Here is a 13526-nt window from a genome sequence, read left to right as displayed (position 1 = left end):
TTCCAGGCCAAAGTGATTTTGCTTATCATCCTACTGAAAGCCCCCCCCTTTTTGAATTTTTTATTTTTATTTTTCATAAAGTTACATATAAACTTTCCAACAAACAATCGAAAGTTACAAAATATTTCATATCAGCCCGTTGTTGTTGAAAATACATCATTATTATACATTGAAAATAAAAAGAGAAACTTCCCCTTCATCCCCCTTCATCCTTTTCTTAATCTGTGTACTCTTTTGCACTCAAAATTCTAATCCAGATATTGTTTAATATTATATTATATTTAAATGTATTTGTTTTATTGTATCTCTTATCAAGAGTTCTTATATCATCGATTTAACCATAAAACAATTTTAAAAAGAACAAAACAATTTGAAAGCCCTTTGTTGGTTTAACTTGAGCACCTCTCAAGACATTGCACAGCATAAGAGTGTGGATTAATATTCAAAACTGTGTTGGAGGGGGAGAAGATGCCTATTAATAAGGGCTTTCATTACTAAACTTCGAGATTCCAGAATTGCATCTCTCTCCAGCTTTGAAATGTATCCTGTAACATCAAGTCGGTAGATATATGTATAGTTATTGTGTAATCCCTGCAAGGCCCAGTATATCCTTTCACCTGCTCATGGTCTTGGCATTCAGACCAGGGATTATCTACATCTTAGATTTCTTAGATGTTCCCAAAGATCTTATTTTTCTGTAGTGAAAGGTGGTGGGGCTGGAGAAAAGCAGGCTTTAATGCCTGCTTGGTCCTTCTATCCTCATCACAGATTTTGCGGGAGGTAAGGGCCAGGAGAATTACACAACTAAGGTTGACAATGAGGAAATTGAAATTGTTGACTTTCTATTCCTTGGTTCCTTCATCAACCAAAAGAGAGACTGCAGCCAAGAAATCAGAAGGAGATTGAGATTGAGAAGGGCAGCCATGAAAGAGCTAGAAAAGATTCTTCAGTGTAAGGATGTGTCACTGGCAACCAAGATCAGGTTAATTCATGCCATCGTATTCCCTATTACTATGTATGGGTGTGAGAGCTGGACAATGAAGAAAGCTGATAGGAAGAAAGTAGATTAGTTTGAAATGTGGTGTTGGAGGAGAGTGTTACGGATACCCTGGACCGCCAAAAAAACAAATCAGTGGGTTTTAGAACAAATCAAGCCTGAACTGACCCTAGAAGCTAAAATGACTAAACTGAGGCTGTCGTACTTTGGACATATTATGAGAAGACAAGAGTCACTGGAAAAGACAATCATGCTAGGAAAAGTTGAAGGCAGCAGGAAAAGAGGAAGACCCAACGAGAGATGGATTGACTCTATAAAGGAAGTCATGGCCCTCAATTTGCAAGATCTGAGCAAGGCTGTTAAGGATAGGACACTTGGAGGATATTGATTCATAGGGTCGCCATGAGTCCGAAACGACTTGGCGGCACTTAACACACACACACACACACACACAAGGGCCAGGTCTTGACAGTGAATGAGACATTCTACGCGCACTCGCATTTGTTCACAAACATTAACCACAAAGGCTGGCACTGACTGGGTATTAATTTACCTGTTCCCCACCGTGGCCCCACCTGCTCCTGAAACAAATTCCCCACTGCAAACATAGGATACAATTTTAAAATAGTATAGATGTCACTCAGATTTTCCTGCCCGCTGCTGACATTAAAGGGGAGAGAAAGCAGGCAAGAGACAGTGTTATAGAGCAGGGCAGCTAAGAAAGAAGAAATAACTTGATCAGGGCAGGGATTAGCTGACTCCAAAGCTGTTTTGCATCTTCCACTACCACATCCGTTGCAAAGCAATTGGATGAGAAACCACTTGCATGTTTCCCCTTATATCTCCATAAGGAAAAGAAGTTGACCTTTTTTTTAATGAGAGCTGAGATTTCAGAGAAGGCGCACTGCACATTTCTATATGCTACCCCCCATGCTCCCAGCTATAGTACCACTTCTATCCCTTCCTGTAAGCCAGCTGTTCTACAACTAAATATGGCGCAGCAGCAGCCTTACTGGTTTGCTCACCTCTAAGCCCCCAGCTTCATATCCTCTGTGCTCTTTCCCAGGCAGCTGGTAGAGAAAAGAGAGTAAACTCCACCACCAACATTGCAGCCTCCCCCGAGCAAATTGGCAACAGCGTGCGTATGGTAGTGTTGGTCTCTTTTCTCCACAGCCAGCCTGCTCCTCTCTGGGCTTCTGGGCCATCTTGCTCACTGTCTCGTGCTGGAGATAGAGCAAAAAAGCAGAGATGGAAGTGAAGGGTGGGCTGGCTTCCCTTCCATAGGTGCCTGCTCAGATCTTTTCTGGTTGGCTCAGATTGTGCAGCGCGGGTTGTCAGTTGGCTTGGAGAAAACTGCCCTGTCTCTTTAACAGAAGTGCAGTAGTTTGACTCAGGAGCCCCGTGGCACAGAGTGGTAACCTGCAGTACTGCAGTCCAAGCTCTGCTTATTACGCGAGTTCGATCCTGACGGAAGTCGGTTCAAAGTTGACTCAGCCATTCATCCTTCTGAGGTTGGTAAAATGAGTACCCAGCTTGCTGGGGGTAAAGTGTAGGCAACTGGGGAAGGCAATGGCAAACCATCCCGTGAACATAAGGTTCATGATGTGACATCACCCCATGGGTCAGTAATGATCCGGTGCTTGCACAGGGGACTGACTACCTTTACCTAATATCAGTTTTATCTGCAGCAAATGCCAGGCAATGTGATGCCATGGAAAAATTCTCCCATTGCCACATATTGCACCTCTGTTAAAAGGGCAGGATGTTTTTCTCCAAGCCAGTTGTCAACCATATAGGCAGCTCGAAGCCAGAGTGCCAATCACTTCCCTCATGGCTTTCTCAAGGGCAACATCATTGACTTGGAGCCTCCCCTCGCAACACGCTTGCAGTGAGAAGCCTCAACAGCGTGACGGTTATGTTATCAAGGTTGTGGAGATGGTGGAGCTTCTGTGTGTGAAGCCGGGTCAACATACGGGGCTGCTTGAGGTGGTGGAATGGGCCGCACCACTGGGGAATTCTAACCCATTGAACTAAGCTCCTTGCAAGTAGAAAGCACCGAGGGAGGTTCTACCTTCTCCTTCTCCTGCAGCGCTAGATTTCCACTTGAAAGGAACTTTTCATGATAGGGCAGCGTTTAATTTGTGACATCCATAATGTCACCTAATAAAGTATTCATCCATACTGTCACCTAATAAAGTATTCTGGAAAACTTGAAAGTTGGCACGTGTTTTGTGTCACAAGCCTGACTGGCAAGTCCTTCTCTTCACTCCAGAAGGGCTGGCGTAAAGTTCAACACTCATGAGACATTAGGTAACTTGATGAAGAAAAAAGAGTTGTACATTTGAGTATCTATATCTGTAATACTATTGTATAAGTGTGTTGGGTTGAGTGGGGTACAGGGATTACAGTAGTCATGTGGCTCTTTCGGTTGTTGGGAATTGCACGTGTGGCTCTCCATGAGCCTCAGAGTGAGTACCGCTGCCATTTACGTGAATACATGAAGTTGCCTTGTACTGAATCAGACCCTTGGTCCATTAAAGTCAGTATTGTCTACTCAGACCAGCAACGGCTCTCCAGGGTCTCGGGCAGAGGTCTTTCACATCACCTACTTTCCTAGTCCCTTTAACTGGAGAAGATTGAACCTGGGACCTTCTTCATGCCAAGCAGATGCTCTGCCACTGAGCCACAGCCCCTCCCATGTTCAAATCCATGCTCTGCCAAGGAAGCTTGCTGGGTGATCTTGGGTCAGTCACACATTCTCAGCCTTACCTACCTCACAGGGTTGTTCTGAGGATAAAATGGAGGAGAGATGAATGGTGTAAATGGAGGAGAGATGAACCTGGGACCTTCTGCATTCCAAGCAGATGCTCTACCACTGAGCCACAGCCCCACCCCAAACACACATGAAGCTGCCTTATACTGAGTCAGACCCTCGGTCCATCAACGTCAGTCTTGTCTACTCAAACCAGCAGCGGCTCTCCAGGGTCTCAGGCAGAGGTCTTTCACATCACCGACCTGCCTAGTCCCTTTAACTGGAGATGCTGGGGATTGAACCTGGGACCTTCTGCATGCAAAGCAGATGCTATACCACTAAGCCACAGCCCCTTCCCTTCACGTTCTGGTTGATGGGGGAGGGGGCTCTCTGCTTTCTAGAACAACAGCGAAGAATAGCTCTGGGATGATTTTGGGGACGTGACTACACACATAGCTTATTGTGAGAGAAGAGTTCTGTTTAGGAATCTTCATTCTGTGTAGTGTTCACTTTTAACCTGTAACTTCCATCCAATTAAAAAACTAACAGGTGTTGAAATATCAAAAGATGGCTTTTGGCTGCCTTTTTCAAAACCAGGAGGAGAGCTGCTCTGACCACCACCGTTCTGTCTCCTTACAGGGAATGAGTCAAAAGGAGAGTTCCAAGTCTCCCATCATGTACATCCAGGAGCTGAAATCTGGTCTCCGAGATGCACAGCTGCTCAATTGTTTGGAGTCTTTGCGGGTCTCTCTCAACAATAATCCTGTCAGGTAAAGGGCTGGCTTCTTGGAAGTTGCATTTCTTCAGATACAAGTGAGTGGGTGTGTGCACGTGTGCATACACATGCATGCCCACATGGGGCAGTGAGTAGGTACAAATGGTGCAGCGGGAAGGCTAGAGTGTGGCTGATGATGGTTAATGCCCTTTTCACTTTGCTAAACTGTTCTCGTTGTGCAATTCTTTCAGTTGGGTGCAAAATTTTGGAGTTGAGGGCCTGAATTGCCTGCTGGACATACTGAAAGGTCTGCATGATGTGAAGGAAGAGGCTTCCAGGTAAGGTGTTGAACTAAAGCTCTTTAAATAATACTTACTACCAATAGAGCTTCTTTTCTCTACAGAGGTATAGATTTGTAGCTTGTTTTAGCTATGTGTTAACATGTTCTTCATTAGTGGGTTAGTGACCATGGAATAATTTTGCTTTGGGAAGGAGGAGTTTAAGATGCGTGGGGCAAGGGTTTTATTTATTTAATTTATTTAAAGTACTTATAAGCCACCTTTCTACACAAATAGGGTCCCTAAGCGTTGTGTATATGTGCGGGTTGCAGCCAGTTTTTAATGGTGCGTTTTGTGTGCCTTTCATATTGGGCTGGAAGAACATTTAGGAATTAGAGACACAGAGAGCACAATGCAAGAAATTCACAACTACCAACTTACCCAGTGACCCCCTACTCTATGCCTAGAGGAAGGCAAAAAAAAAAAAATCAGGATCCTTGGGCAATCTGGCCTGGAGGAAAATTCCTTCCTGACCCTAAAGTGGCGATCAGTATTACCCTGGGCGTGTAAGAAAGGGCCACGAGAGCTGAGCACAGACATCCCTTCCTGCCCTCCCTCTCATGATCTCCCTAAGTTCACAGAATCAGCATTGCTGTCAGATGGCCATCTAGCCTCTACTTAAAAAAACCCTTTACTTGGGATGAGTAAAATTATATCTCCATAGATGGGGAAAGTGGAATTTGTGTTACGGTCTTATCCAAATGTCACCCTCCCGTTTAAGTTCTTACGGAGTTTTCAGCTGATGATGTCTGATGTATGGCTATGGGGTGGATGGGGGGCTTATATAGGCATGGCAAGAAAGTGGTACTTCACGGTCCAGGAATACTCACCTGCTTGCTTCCTTTCATATCTCAGCCACTATGATACCCGGATCAAGCACGAGGTCATCAGATGCTTAAAGGCCTTCATGAACAATAAGGTGAGTCCCATTTTCCCACGTATTTGGCATTTCTGTCCCCTGCGTTTTTAGACTGAACTGTCAAATTTAAGAAGGCAGACTGCAAAGTGTGGGCTATCGGTTGTGTTTAAGCACTCAGCATAGCTCAGCACTGTACAGCACTAAAATTTTAAAAAGACAGTCGGCGCTTCAGACTTGCAGTCTAAGAACAGAGACCAAAAGGAGACGGAAAGGGAAGGTAGAAGATTAGGACAGTCACAGGAGAAACATGTTGAGAACTTTCTCTTTTATAGTGAGAACTGAGGTTGTCGACTCAATATGCATATATATAATTTACCAGAAAGGAAGAGGTGAGGGGAAAACAAAGGGTGAAAGGAAACAGTAGTGACAGTTTGTGTTTCATAAGCAGGTTGGTGTTGCTAGATTGGGGGGGGGGGTGCGCTCTGCCCTTCCGATTGGGAAAGGAGTGGAAGCCTTTGAGAGTGAGGAAATATTTCCATGAGATGCAAAAAGCAAGGGAAAGCCTATGGAGAGAATAAAAAGTGAACGGGAAGCATGATCAAGGTGATGAGCAGCAAAACTGAAGAAAAGAAGAAGAGTGGTCAAAGAGCTGAAGCAGAAAGTCCAGAAGGAAGAACACTACCATAACCCACTCTAGAGACCATAACTCACTCTACAGGGCCATAGTAGTATCAATTACAACGTAAAGGGCAGAGTTTAGGTATTCTGAACAGATAAAAAGAGCAACTAAGGGTGGAATTTGAAAACTGCGGAGATTAATCAGAGATAATTTCAAGGTTATTACCATGGAGGTGAATATAAAATGGTTGTTTTATCAATAGAACAAGGAAAGGAAGAAGTAGGTAGGCATGGATGGGGGGAAAGCAGCTCGGTTTTTAAAAATTCAGTTTAAGGAAACGGGAGGACCTCCCTTGAAAGAAGGTGAAAAACTAAGCAAAAAATAGTCGCTTGGAAGGCACAAGATTGGAAACAGAACAGTTCAGTTGCAAAGTATTAGTAAAAAGTAATAAATGGCTCAAACCAAAAGAAAAAGTAATAGATACAGGGAAGAAAAAAAGAACTCTGTGGCGCCACCAACACTGAGAGGAGATACGTGTTGAGAAATGCTAAAGGAAATCTTGAGAAAAATGGAATGAGAAAAAGCCACGGTAGCCAACAGATAAAAGTTTGTCATGTTAGTCTAGGGTGTTATCAACAGGGTCAAATACCGTACATCAAAGTGAAAAAAAACTGAGGAAAAAAATTGTTCGTAATATGTCCAAAAAGTTGTAATGGTGAGAGCCAAATGAGACTGAAAAATAATAGAAAGTGAAGCAAGAGACTTCAATAGGGCTGTGTCCTGAGAAGTTTAAAAAATTGAACTGGGAGAGGGAGGTATCGATATGCAAGACTGAAACTTGATGATTTACGAGAGAGAACTTCTTGTAGGAGAAGCTAGAAAATTAGAAGTGAGGCAGAAAAAAAATGTTTGGCCAGGGGATAGAAGGAGTAAAAATTTTTGAGGAGGAGTTGCAGGTGCATGGGGGTAAAATGATAAAGAATACTAGAAGTAATAGATAATAGAAAGAAGAGGGTGAGGAAGGAAGGTGGAGGAGAATGGGCAGAATAACGAGCAATGGCTGTACAGTGGTCAGATTGACTTCCCATGGGTGGCTCCTGTCTCTGAGGTCCTTGTCTTGATGGGCCTGTCCATGCTGTTCAGGACAAATGCTAATCTCTGCTTGGGAGACTTCAAACTGACAATGGCCTGTCTGTTCAGGGGTGGCCTCCAGTTGGTCTTTTGGACACTGCTTCTCTCTCTGGCTTCCCGTTCAGGCTTTCCCATTCTAGATATGCTTTGTATGGATCCGTGCTAGATTGGCCAATTCACCAACACCGCTATTTTTGTGGGTCTTCTGTTTTAGTTTGGAATTAAGACCATGCTTGAAACGGAGGAGGGTGTCCTGCTTTTGGCAAGGGCCGTAGACCCCAGAGTCCCTTCCATGATGATCGATGCTCTCAAGTTGCTTTCAGCCCTCTGCATCCTGCCTCAGCCTGAGGACATGTGAGTGACGATGGGCGGTTTGGCGCGTATAATTATTTCTGTTGATGTTGGTGGAAGGGTGGGCAGCTCACTGTTCAGGCCCCCTTCCGGATATAAAGATCAAAGTATACATCTAAATTTCATATTTTAAATACACATTCTTTTTTACTGTTGTTCTTAACAGAAATTTTAAGAAATGTCCAAATTCTCAAAATCTCCAGTAGTTTCCCTTTACGTTCTTGATGACAACTCCTTCACTCAAGGTTTCTTGTGCTTACAGTTCAGTTCAACGCATTCATGATATAGAAATAGAACAGGTGCATTTAGGGGAAAATAAGCCTATTCATCCACCCTGAAAGCAGAACCTTACAAAAGGGAATCAGCAAGAGGCTGTGGGGGGAGTCAGAAAGGCCTGTGCATGGTAACAGGGCTTTGAGGTCTCTAACTTACCTCGAGAATATTCATCTGTTCATTAACTGCACATTGAAACACCTCATTGGTCCAGTCCTCTTACCTTTTATGTGTGTGGAGGAGAGGGTGTTGATTTACTTAAGCATTTCTTCATTTTTTGATGAAGAACAGCAGCGGATGAAGGAGTTTACAAAAAACAGTCTTTACAAGCTGGGCCTAAACTTCCAGGCCTCTTGTGCACCCCTGTGAATACAGCAGTTTCACGGCTGCTACAAGTTTCCTGTTCCAACACTGCTGTTCTTAAGTGGGTAATTAAATTTTGGAGTTGGTTTTTAAAGCCCCATTGGCTAATAAGGCACAGCACTCAGTAATTTTTATCGGGGGCCTTTTTCCATCACAGGAACATCTGAACATTGTAGTCAAGCTTTAAAAAAAAATTCCCTTGCAAGCATGAAGGTTAGGAATATTCTTTAGCAGACGGAAGATTTGTGGGATTCTAAGGAGTAGCACAGGCTGCGCCAGAGAATTTTCTAAGGGTTACAGAAGCTTTTGCTTTGGCAGGTCTCTCTTTTTCTCATGGGTGTGAAAAGCTGGTGCCGATTTTCTTTCCTTACTCCCATGTAGGCACGAACGTGTTTTGGGGGCCCTCACCGACCGAGCGGAAATGGATGAAGTGGAACGATTCAAGCCCTTACTGGATGGTCTGAAGAGTGGCACCTCAGTGGTACTGAAGGTACTTCGGGCACCACGAACCCTGTGAGCCAGGCTCTGGGAGGAGTGAGGAGGAAGGGGTTCTTCTTCGGCCACCGACATCCTTTGTGTTATTTCCCCCCCCCCGACCCGGTATGCTCCAAGCAGCTTGTCCTGCTTCTTGCTGGGAGGAGGAGGAGGCCTGGCTTGGTCTGACGTGGAATCTGCTTGTGCTGTTTCCTCAGGTGGCCTGTCTACAGCTGATTAATGCCCTGATCATCCCAGCAGATGAGCTGGACTTCAGGATGCACATCCGCAGCGAGCTGATGCGTTCCGGACTGCAGCAGATCCTCAAGGTGAGAAGCCGCCGCTTTACCTTTCCTGTTGCATCGGCAGAGATGAAATCCGCCACCTCAGTGCCCCACTCATAGGGAGAGACCGACTGAAGTTTCAGAGGAGTCCATCCAAGCTCGTTGCAGGCCGATACTTGGCCATCAGTTCCGATGTGGATTTTTGCAAGGGCATTTAATGTCTTCTTTTTCCGGGTCCCATGTTACATCTGAGTCAATCAGAATGTGAATTCACATCCTCATTTATTTATTTATTACATTTTTTGCCCCTCCCTCCCCAGCCCGAAGGCCAGGCTCAGGGCAGCTCACAGAAAATCAGATATAATAAAAACAGAATAAAACATTAAAACACAGTTAAAATTCTTATTGCACTGGATCTTTCATGAGTGTTAGGACTTGGCTTTCATGGAACGTATTAGGCTGGTGTGTGCTCTGAGAGGATTCCAGTGAATTCGGGCCCTGGAGTTACAAGAGGGTGTGCATGAACAGGACAGGTGCCCAGCTATATGGGTGGTGAGCCTCTTGCACATATGCGATACTCACACGAAGGAAGAAGAAAGCTTAATAGCTCTTGCAAAATCTTCAGTTGTGATCTTTAAGGTCAAATTGACTATTACAACACAACGCTCTGATTATTTATACTGGCATCTTATTTCTTTCCATGGGCCTCTGAGCTTTTTATTCATGTTTTCAAACCTTTTTTTGCTGCAAAGGGTAGGAACATGTTAGATTGGGATTCCCAGAATTCTGAGAGGAAGCGTGAAAGAGCTTTATGGGGTCTGCAGGGACAGAGTTACTCTTTGGGGATCCCACACTGAGACAAAGAGAAGAGCTGGTACCTGCAGAAATGAGAGTAATCCTTTTGTTTTTCCGTAGGATCTGCATACTCAAGACAACGAGGAGCTGAAGGTGCAGCTGTCAGTGTTTGAAGAATACGGGGAAGAAGATTCTGCAGAACTCCGAGGACGTTTGGAGGATATTCGCATAGAAATGGAATATCCTTCTTCAGTTCTGTGGGCCAAAGGGAGGTGGGAGATGTGCCTTTTCTTTGGGCCTAAATTGGTCAATCCCCTCAGTTATTAGGCTTAAATGAGGTGCAGCCACATTAGTGGTGTCTACACACCTGGCTAGTGGCTCGGGGGTGGCCCCACCTTCTGTGTCCTTGGCAGCAAGGCCTCCATTCCGGTAGCACAGGGCTCAGGCCAGTGAGGGTTGAACACAGACTTGAGGATGGAATAGACGTTGATTCCAATCCCCCTATGGAAGACTGTTGGAAGTGGAAGAGTAGATTCCCCAGCTCCTTCTACATGTGCACAGGTGGGGAAATGAATGCCGCCACAGGGATGCTTGGACTCAAGGAATAGGCGGCCCTTGGAGAAGCACAGAGAAGTATGGAGGGAAAGGATGGCAAAGAAAGGGAGCGGAGCTGGACCGTGAATTAGGATGGGTTTTGGTTTGTGATGTGATGGAGATTTTTGTGTGATGCTTGACCACCAGATGGCATCTGGAATATGTGCCTTTATGCAAAAACAGAGCAGAGGAAATGAGGCTCTGCAGTGGAGTCCCCTTTCGGGTCAAACCCACAGCGGCAATCTCTTCTGTATCGTGTACATACACCTGTATGTGTTTATCCCTCTTTTCTTCCAGGGCCCTCAGAGAGGATTCTTCTCCCTCCCCCAGTTATCCTTATAGCAACTCTGTGAGGTAGTTTAGTAGACTGAGCGAGAGTGACTATCCTGAGGTCACCCTGTGGGGACCGAACCTGGCTCTCCCGAGTCCTAGCCCTACACACTGACTGCCACTGCCTCTCGTATTAATTGGCAGGGAAATAGGGGTTAGGCCAGCCAGCCTTGAGGGAAAATGGCAAGAAGTGCAATGAAACCTAAGCTCGAAGGTTTCCCGGAACATAACTTGTGTTGCATCCCAGAGAGAGATGCATATTGTCAGGGAGTGGTGCCCACAAAGCAGCAAAATAGAGATGTTCCCAGTGGTGGAAACAGATTGCCCTGCCTTCTTTGGAAGATTTGGGTGACTGACTGTGAAGAGGAAGTTGAGTGGATGGGTCAGCTTCCCCTCAGGGGAACTCAGGCTATACACCTTTCAGGTGGTTTTTGCCTCCTTAACCTTTAATTCTCCCCTCACTGACTTTGGCGAGATATTCCAGATTCTTCTCAATACAGTCAAGGATTCGAAGGCAGAGCAACATTTCCTCTCTCTTCTGCAGCATCTCCTGCTCATCCGTAATGACTACGATGCCAGGTAAATGGGGACGCAGTGTCACTGCTGTCAGTGCTGATTCTGCTTTGGGGGGGTGTGCGCGCAGAATTTGGAATAGTCAAACTGCCTCAAGATGCATGGACAAGGGTGACCATTATTAAATAAATACATCTGTTCAACAAATTTTCATCCTCTGCACTGGCAGAAGATACCTTTTGTGATGTGGGAATACTGCTACTTAAGAACATAAGAAAGGCCATGATGGATCAGACCAAGGCCTATCAAGTCCAGCAGTCTGTTCACACAGTTGCCAACCAGGTGCCTCTAGGAAGCCCACAAACAAGACGAGTGCAGCAGCACCATCCTGCCTGTGTTCCACAGCACCTCATATAATAGGCCTGCTCCTCTGATTCTGGAGATAATAGGTATGCATCATGACTAGTATCCATTTTGACTAATAGCCATGACTAGCCCTCTCCACGAACATGTCCACTCCCCTCTTAAAGCCTTCCAAGTTGGCAGCCCTCACCCCATCCTGGGGCAGGGAGTTCCACAATTTAACTATGCTACTGTGATATGAGGGAAGCTGAACTGGCTATGGAGAGGAGCACTGAACTGGGAAAAGCGCAAGGGTGGGCAGGCAGGAGGGAAATAAGGCGGGTGTGATGCAGAAGGGGGAGCTCAGCTGGGCTGGTAAGAAATGGGGTAGTTCCAGGACAGCCAGCGTGGTGTAGCAGTTAAGAGCAGTGGACTCTGGTCTGGAGAGCCGGGTTGGATTCCCCACTACTCCACGTCAAGCCTGCTGGGTGACCTTGAGCCAGTCACGGTTCTCTCAGAACTCTTTCAGAGGGAGGCAATGGCAAACCACCTCCGAACGTCTCTTATCTTGAAAACCCTACTGGGTCGCTGTAAGCCAGCTGTGACTTGATGGCGAGTACACGAACACACACACGCAGTTCCAAGATGAGAAACTGTCTTGTAATCTCTCTTTTTGGGACACTTCTGCTGGGAGATCTGTACTTTGGAATATCAGCGTTAATTCTTTCTTTCTCCCCCCGCCCTCTCCAGGCCTCAGTATTTTAAGCTGATTGAGGAGTGCATTTCCCAGATAGTCCTGCAAAAGAATGGGGCTGATCCAGATTTTAAGTGCAAGCACATCGACGTTAATGTTGAGGGATTGATAGGTGAGTCCAAACAGTTTGCTTGACTTCTGGAGAGCGCTCCGTCTTTATTTTTCCAGACCCCATTGTTATGATATGCCAATAGACCTCCTTCCCCTAGGCCAGGGGTGTCAAACATATGGCCAAAGGGCCGGATCCAGCCCCTTGAGAGCTCTTATCCTGCTTGTGAGCCAGCTGAGACAGCCCGCCCATTCCCCCCCCCTTCTCAGTCTGGGCTGGCAAGGCATGGCCCGGCCCGACCAAGTGACGTTTATGTTATATCCGGTCCTTGTAACAATTGAGTTTGACATCCCTGCCCTAGGCTTTCACTAGTAGAATAAATTGTGGGGTAGTGGATACATATTCTATGTTGCTTGCTGTAGATATATGGCATCTTAGTTCAGTTATTATTATTATTTAATATTAATACAAAATAGTCATGCCCAGGGATAACGGCATTGTTATAAATGGAAGCACAACATGCTTGGAATGATGCACAAGAGATCTCTGCCAGATCTCTTCCTCACTGAGGCACATTGAGGCAGAAGGCAAGATCCGTTACCAGTAGGGGCTCTTCAAGCTTCTTAAGGGAAAAGCATGTGGTGGATGCTGACTTGACTTAGTTGGCTCCTGAAAGTGAGGCATACCCCAAATGGGGAACCACAATTATACCTGACAGCCAGCCTAGTGTAGCGATTAAGAGCAGCAGACTCTAATCTGGAGAACCGGGTTCGATTCCCCACTCCTCCACATGAAGCCTGCTGGCTGACCTTGGGCCAGTCACAGTTCTCTCAGAACTCTCTCAGTCCCATATACCTCAGGTGACTGTTGTGTGGGGGGAAGGGAAGGTGACTGTAAGCTTCTTTGAGACTCCTTAAAGGTAGAGAAAAGCAGGGTATAAAAACCAACTCTTCTAAAAAATGAACTGTCTTGAGCTGATGTGGGAGGGGTGCA

General features: G+C 45.6%; 1 protein-coding gene across 1 annotated transcript in view; it reads left to right on the top strand.

The window, feature by feature from the left end:
• The window catches only part of DIAPH1 (diaphanous related formin 1), a 112846-nt gene that overhangs the window by 33450 nt on the left and 65870 nt on the right, over positions 1-13526 (top strand). The window contains exons 5-13 of the mRNA XM_056862298.1: positions 4389-4519; positions 4716-4802; positions 5658-5721; positions 7626-7765; positions 8780-8888; positions 9091-9201; positions 10072-10190; positions 11338-11454; positions 12481-12596. Of these exons, the coding sequence (XP_056718276.1) occupies positions 4389-4519; positions 4716-4802; positions 5658-5721; positions 7626-7765; positions 8780-8888; positions 9091-9201; positions 10072-10190; positions 11338-11454; positions 12481-12596 (994 nt within the window). The remainder of the gene's footprint in view (positions 1-4388; positions 4520-4715; positions 4803-5657; positions 5722-7625; positions 7766-8779; positions 8889-9090; positions 9202-10071; positions 10191-11337; positions 11455-12480; positions 12597-13526) is intronic.

This window comes from Euleptes europaea, chromosome 17, assembly GCF_029931775.1.
Source record: "Euleptes europaea isolate rEulEur1 chromosome 17, rEulEur1.hap1, whole genome shotgun sequence".
Lineage (NCBI taxonomy): Eukaryota > Metazoa > Chordata > Lepidosauria > Squamata > Sphaerodactylidae > Euleptes > Euleptes europaea.
The sequence above is the reverse complement of the archived record's forward strand: the minus strand, read 5'-3'. Positions and strand labels throughout refer to the sequence as shown.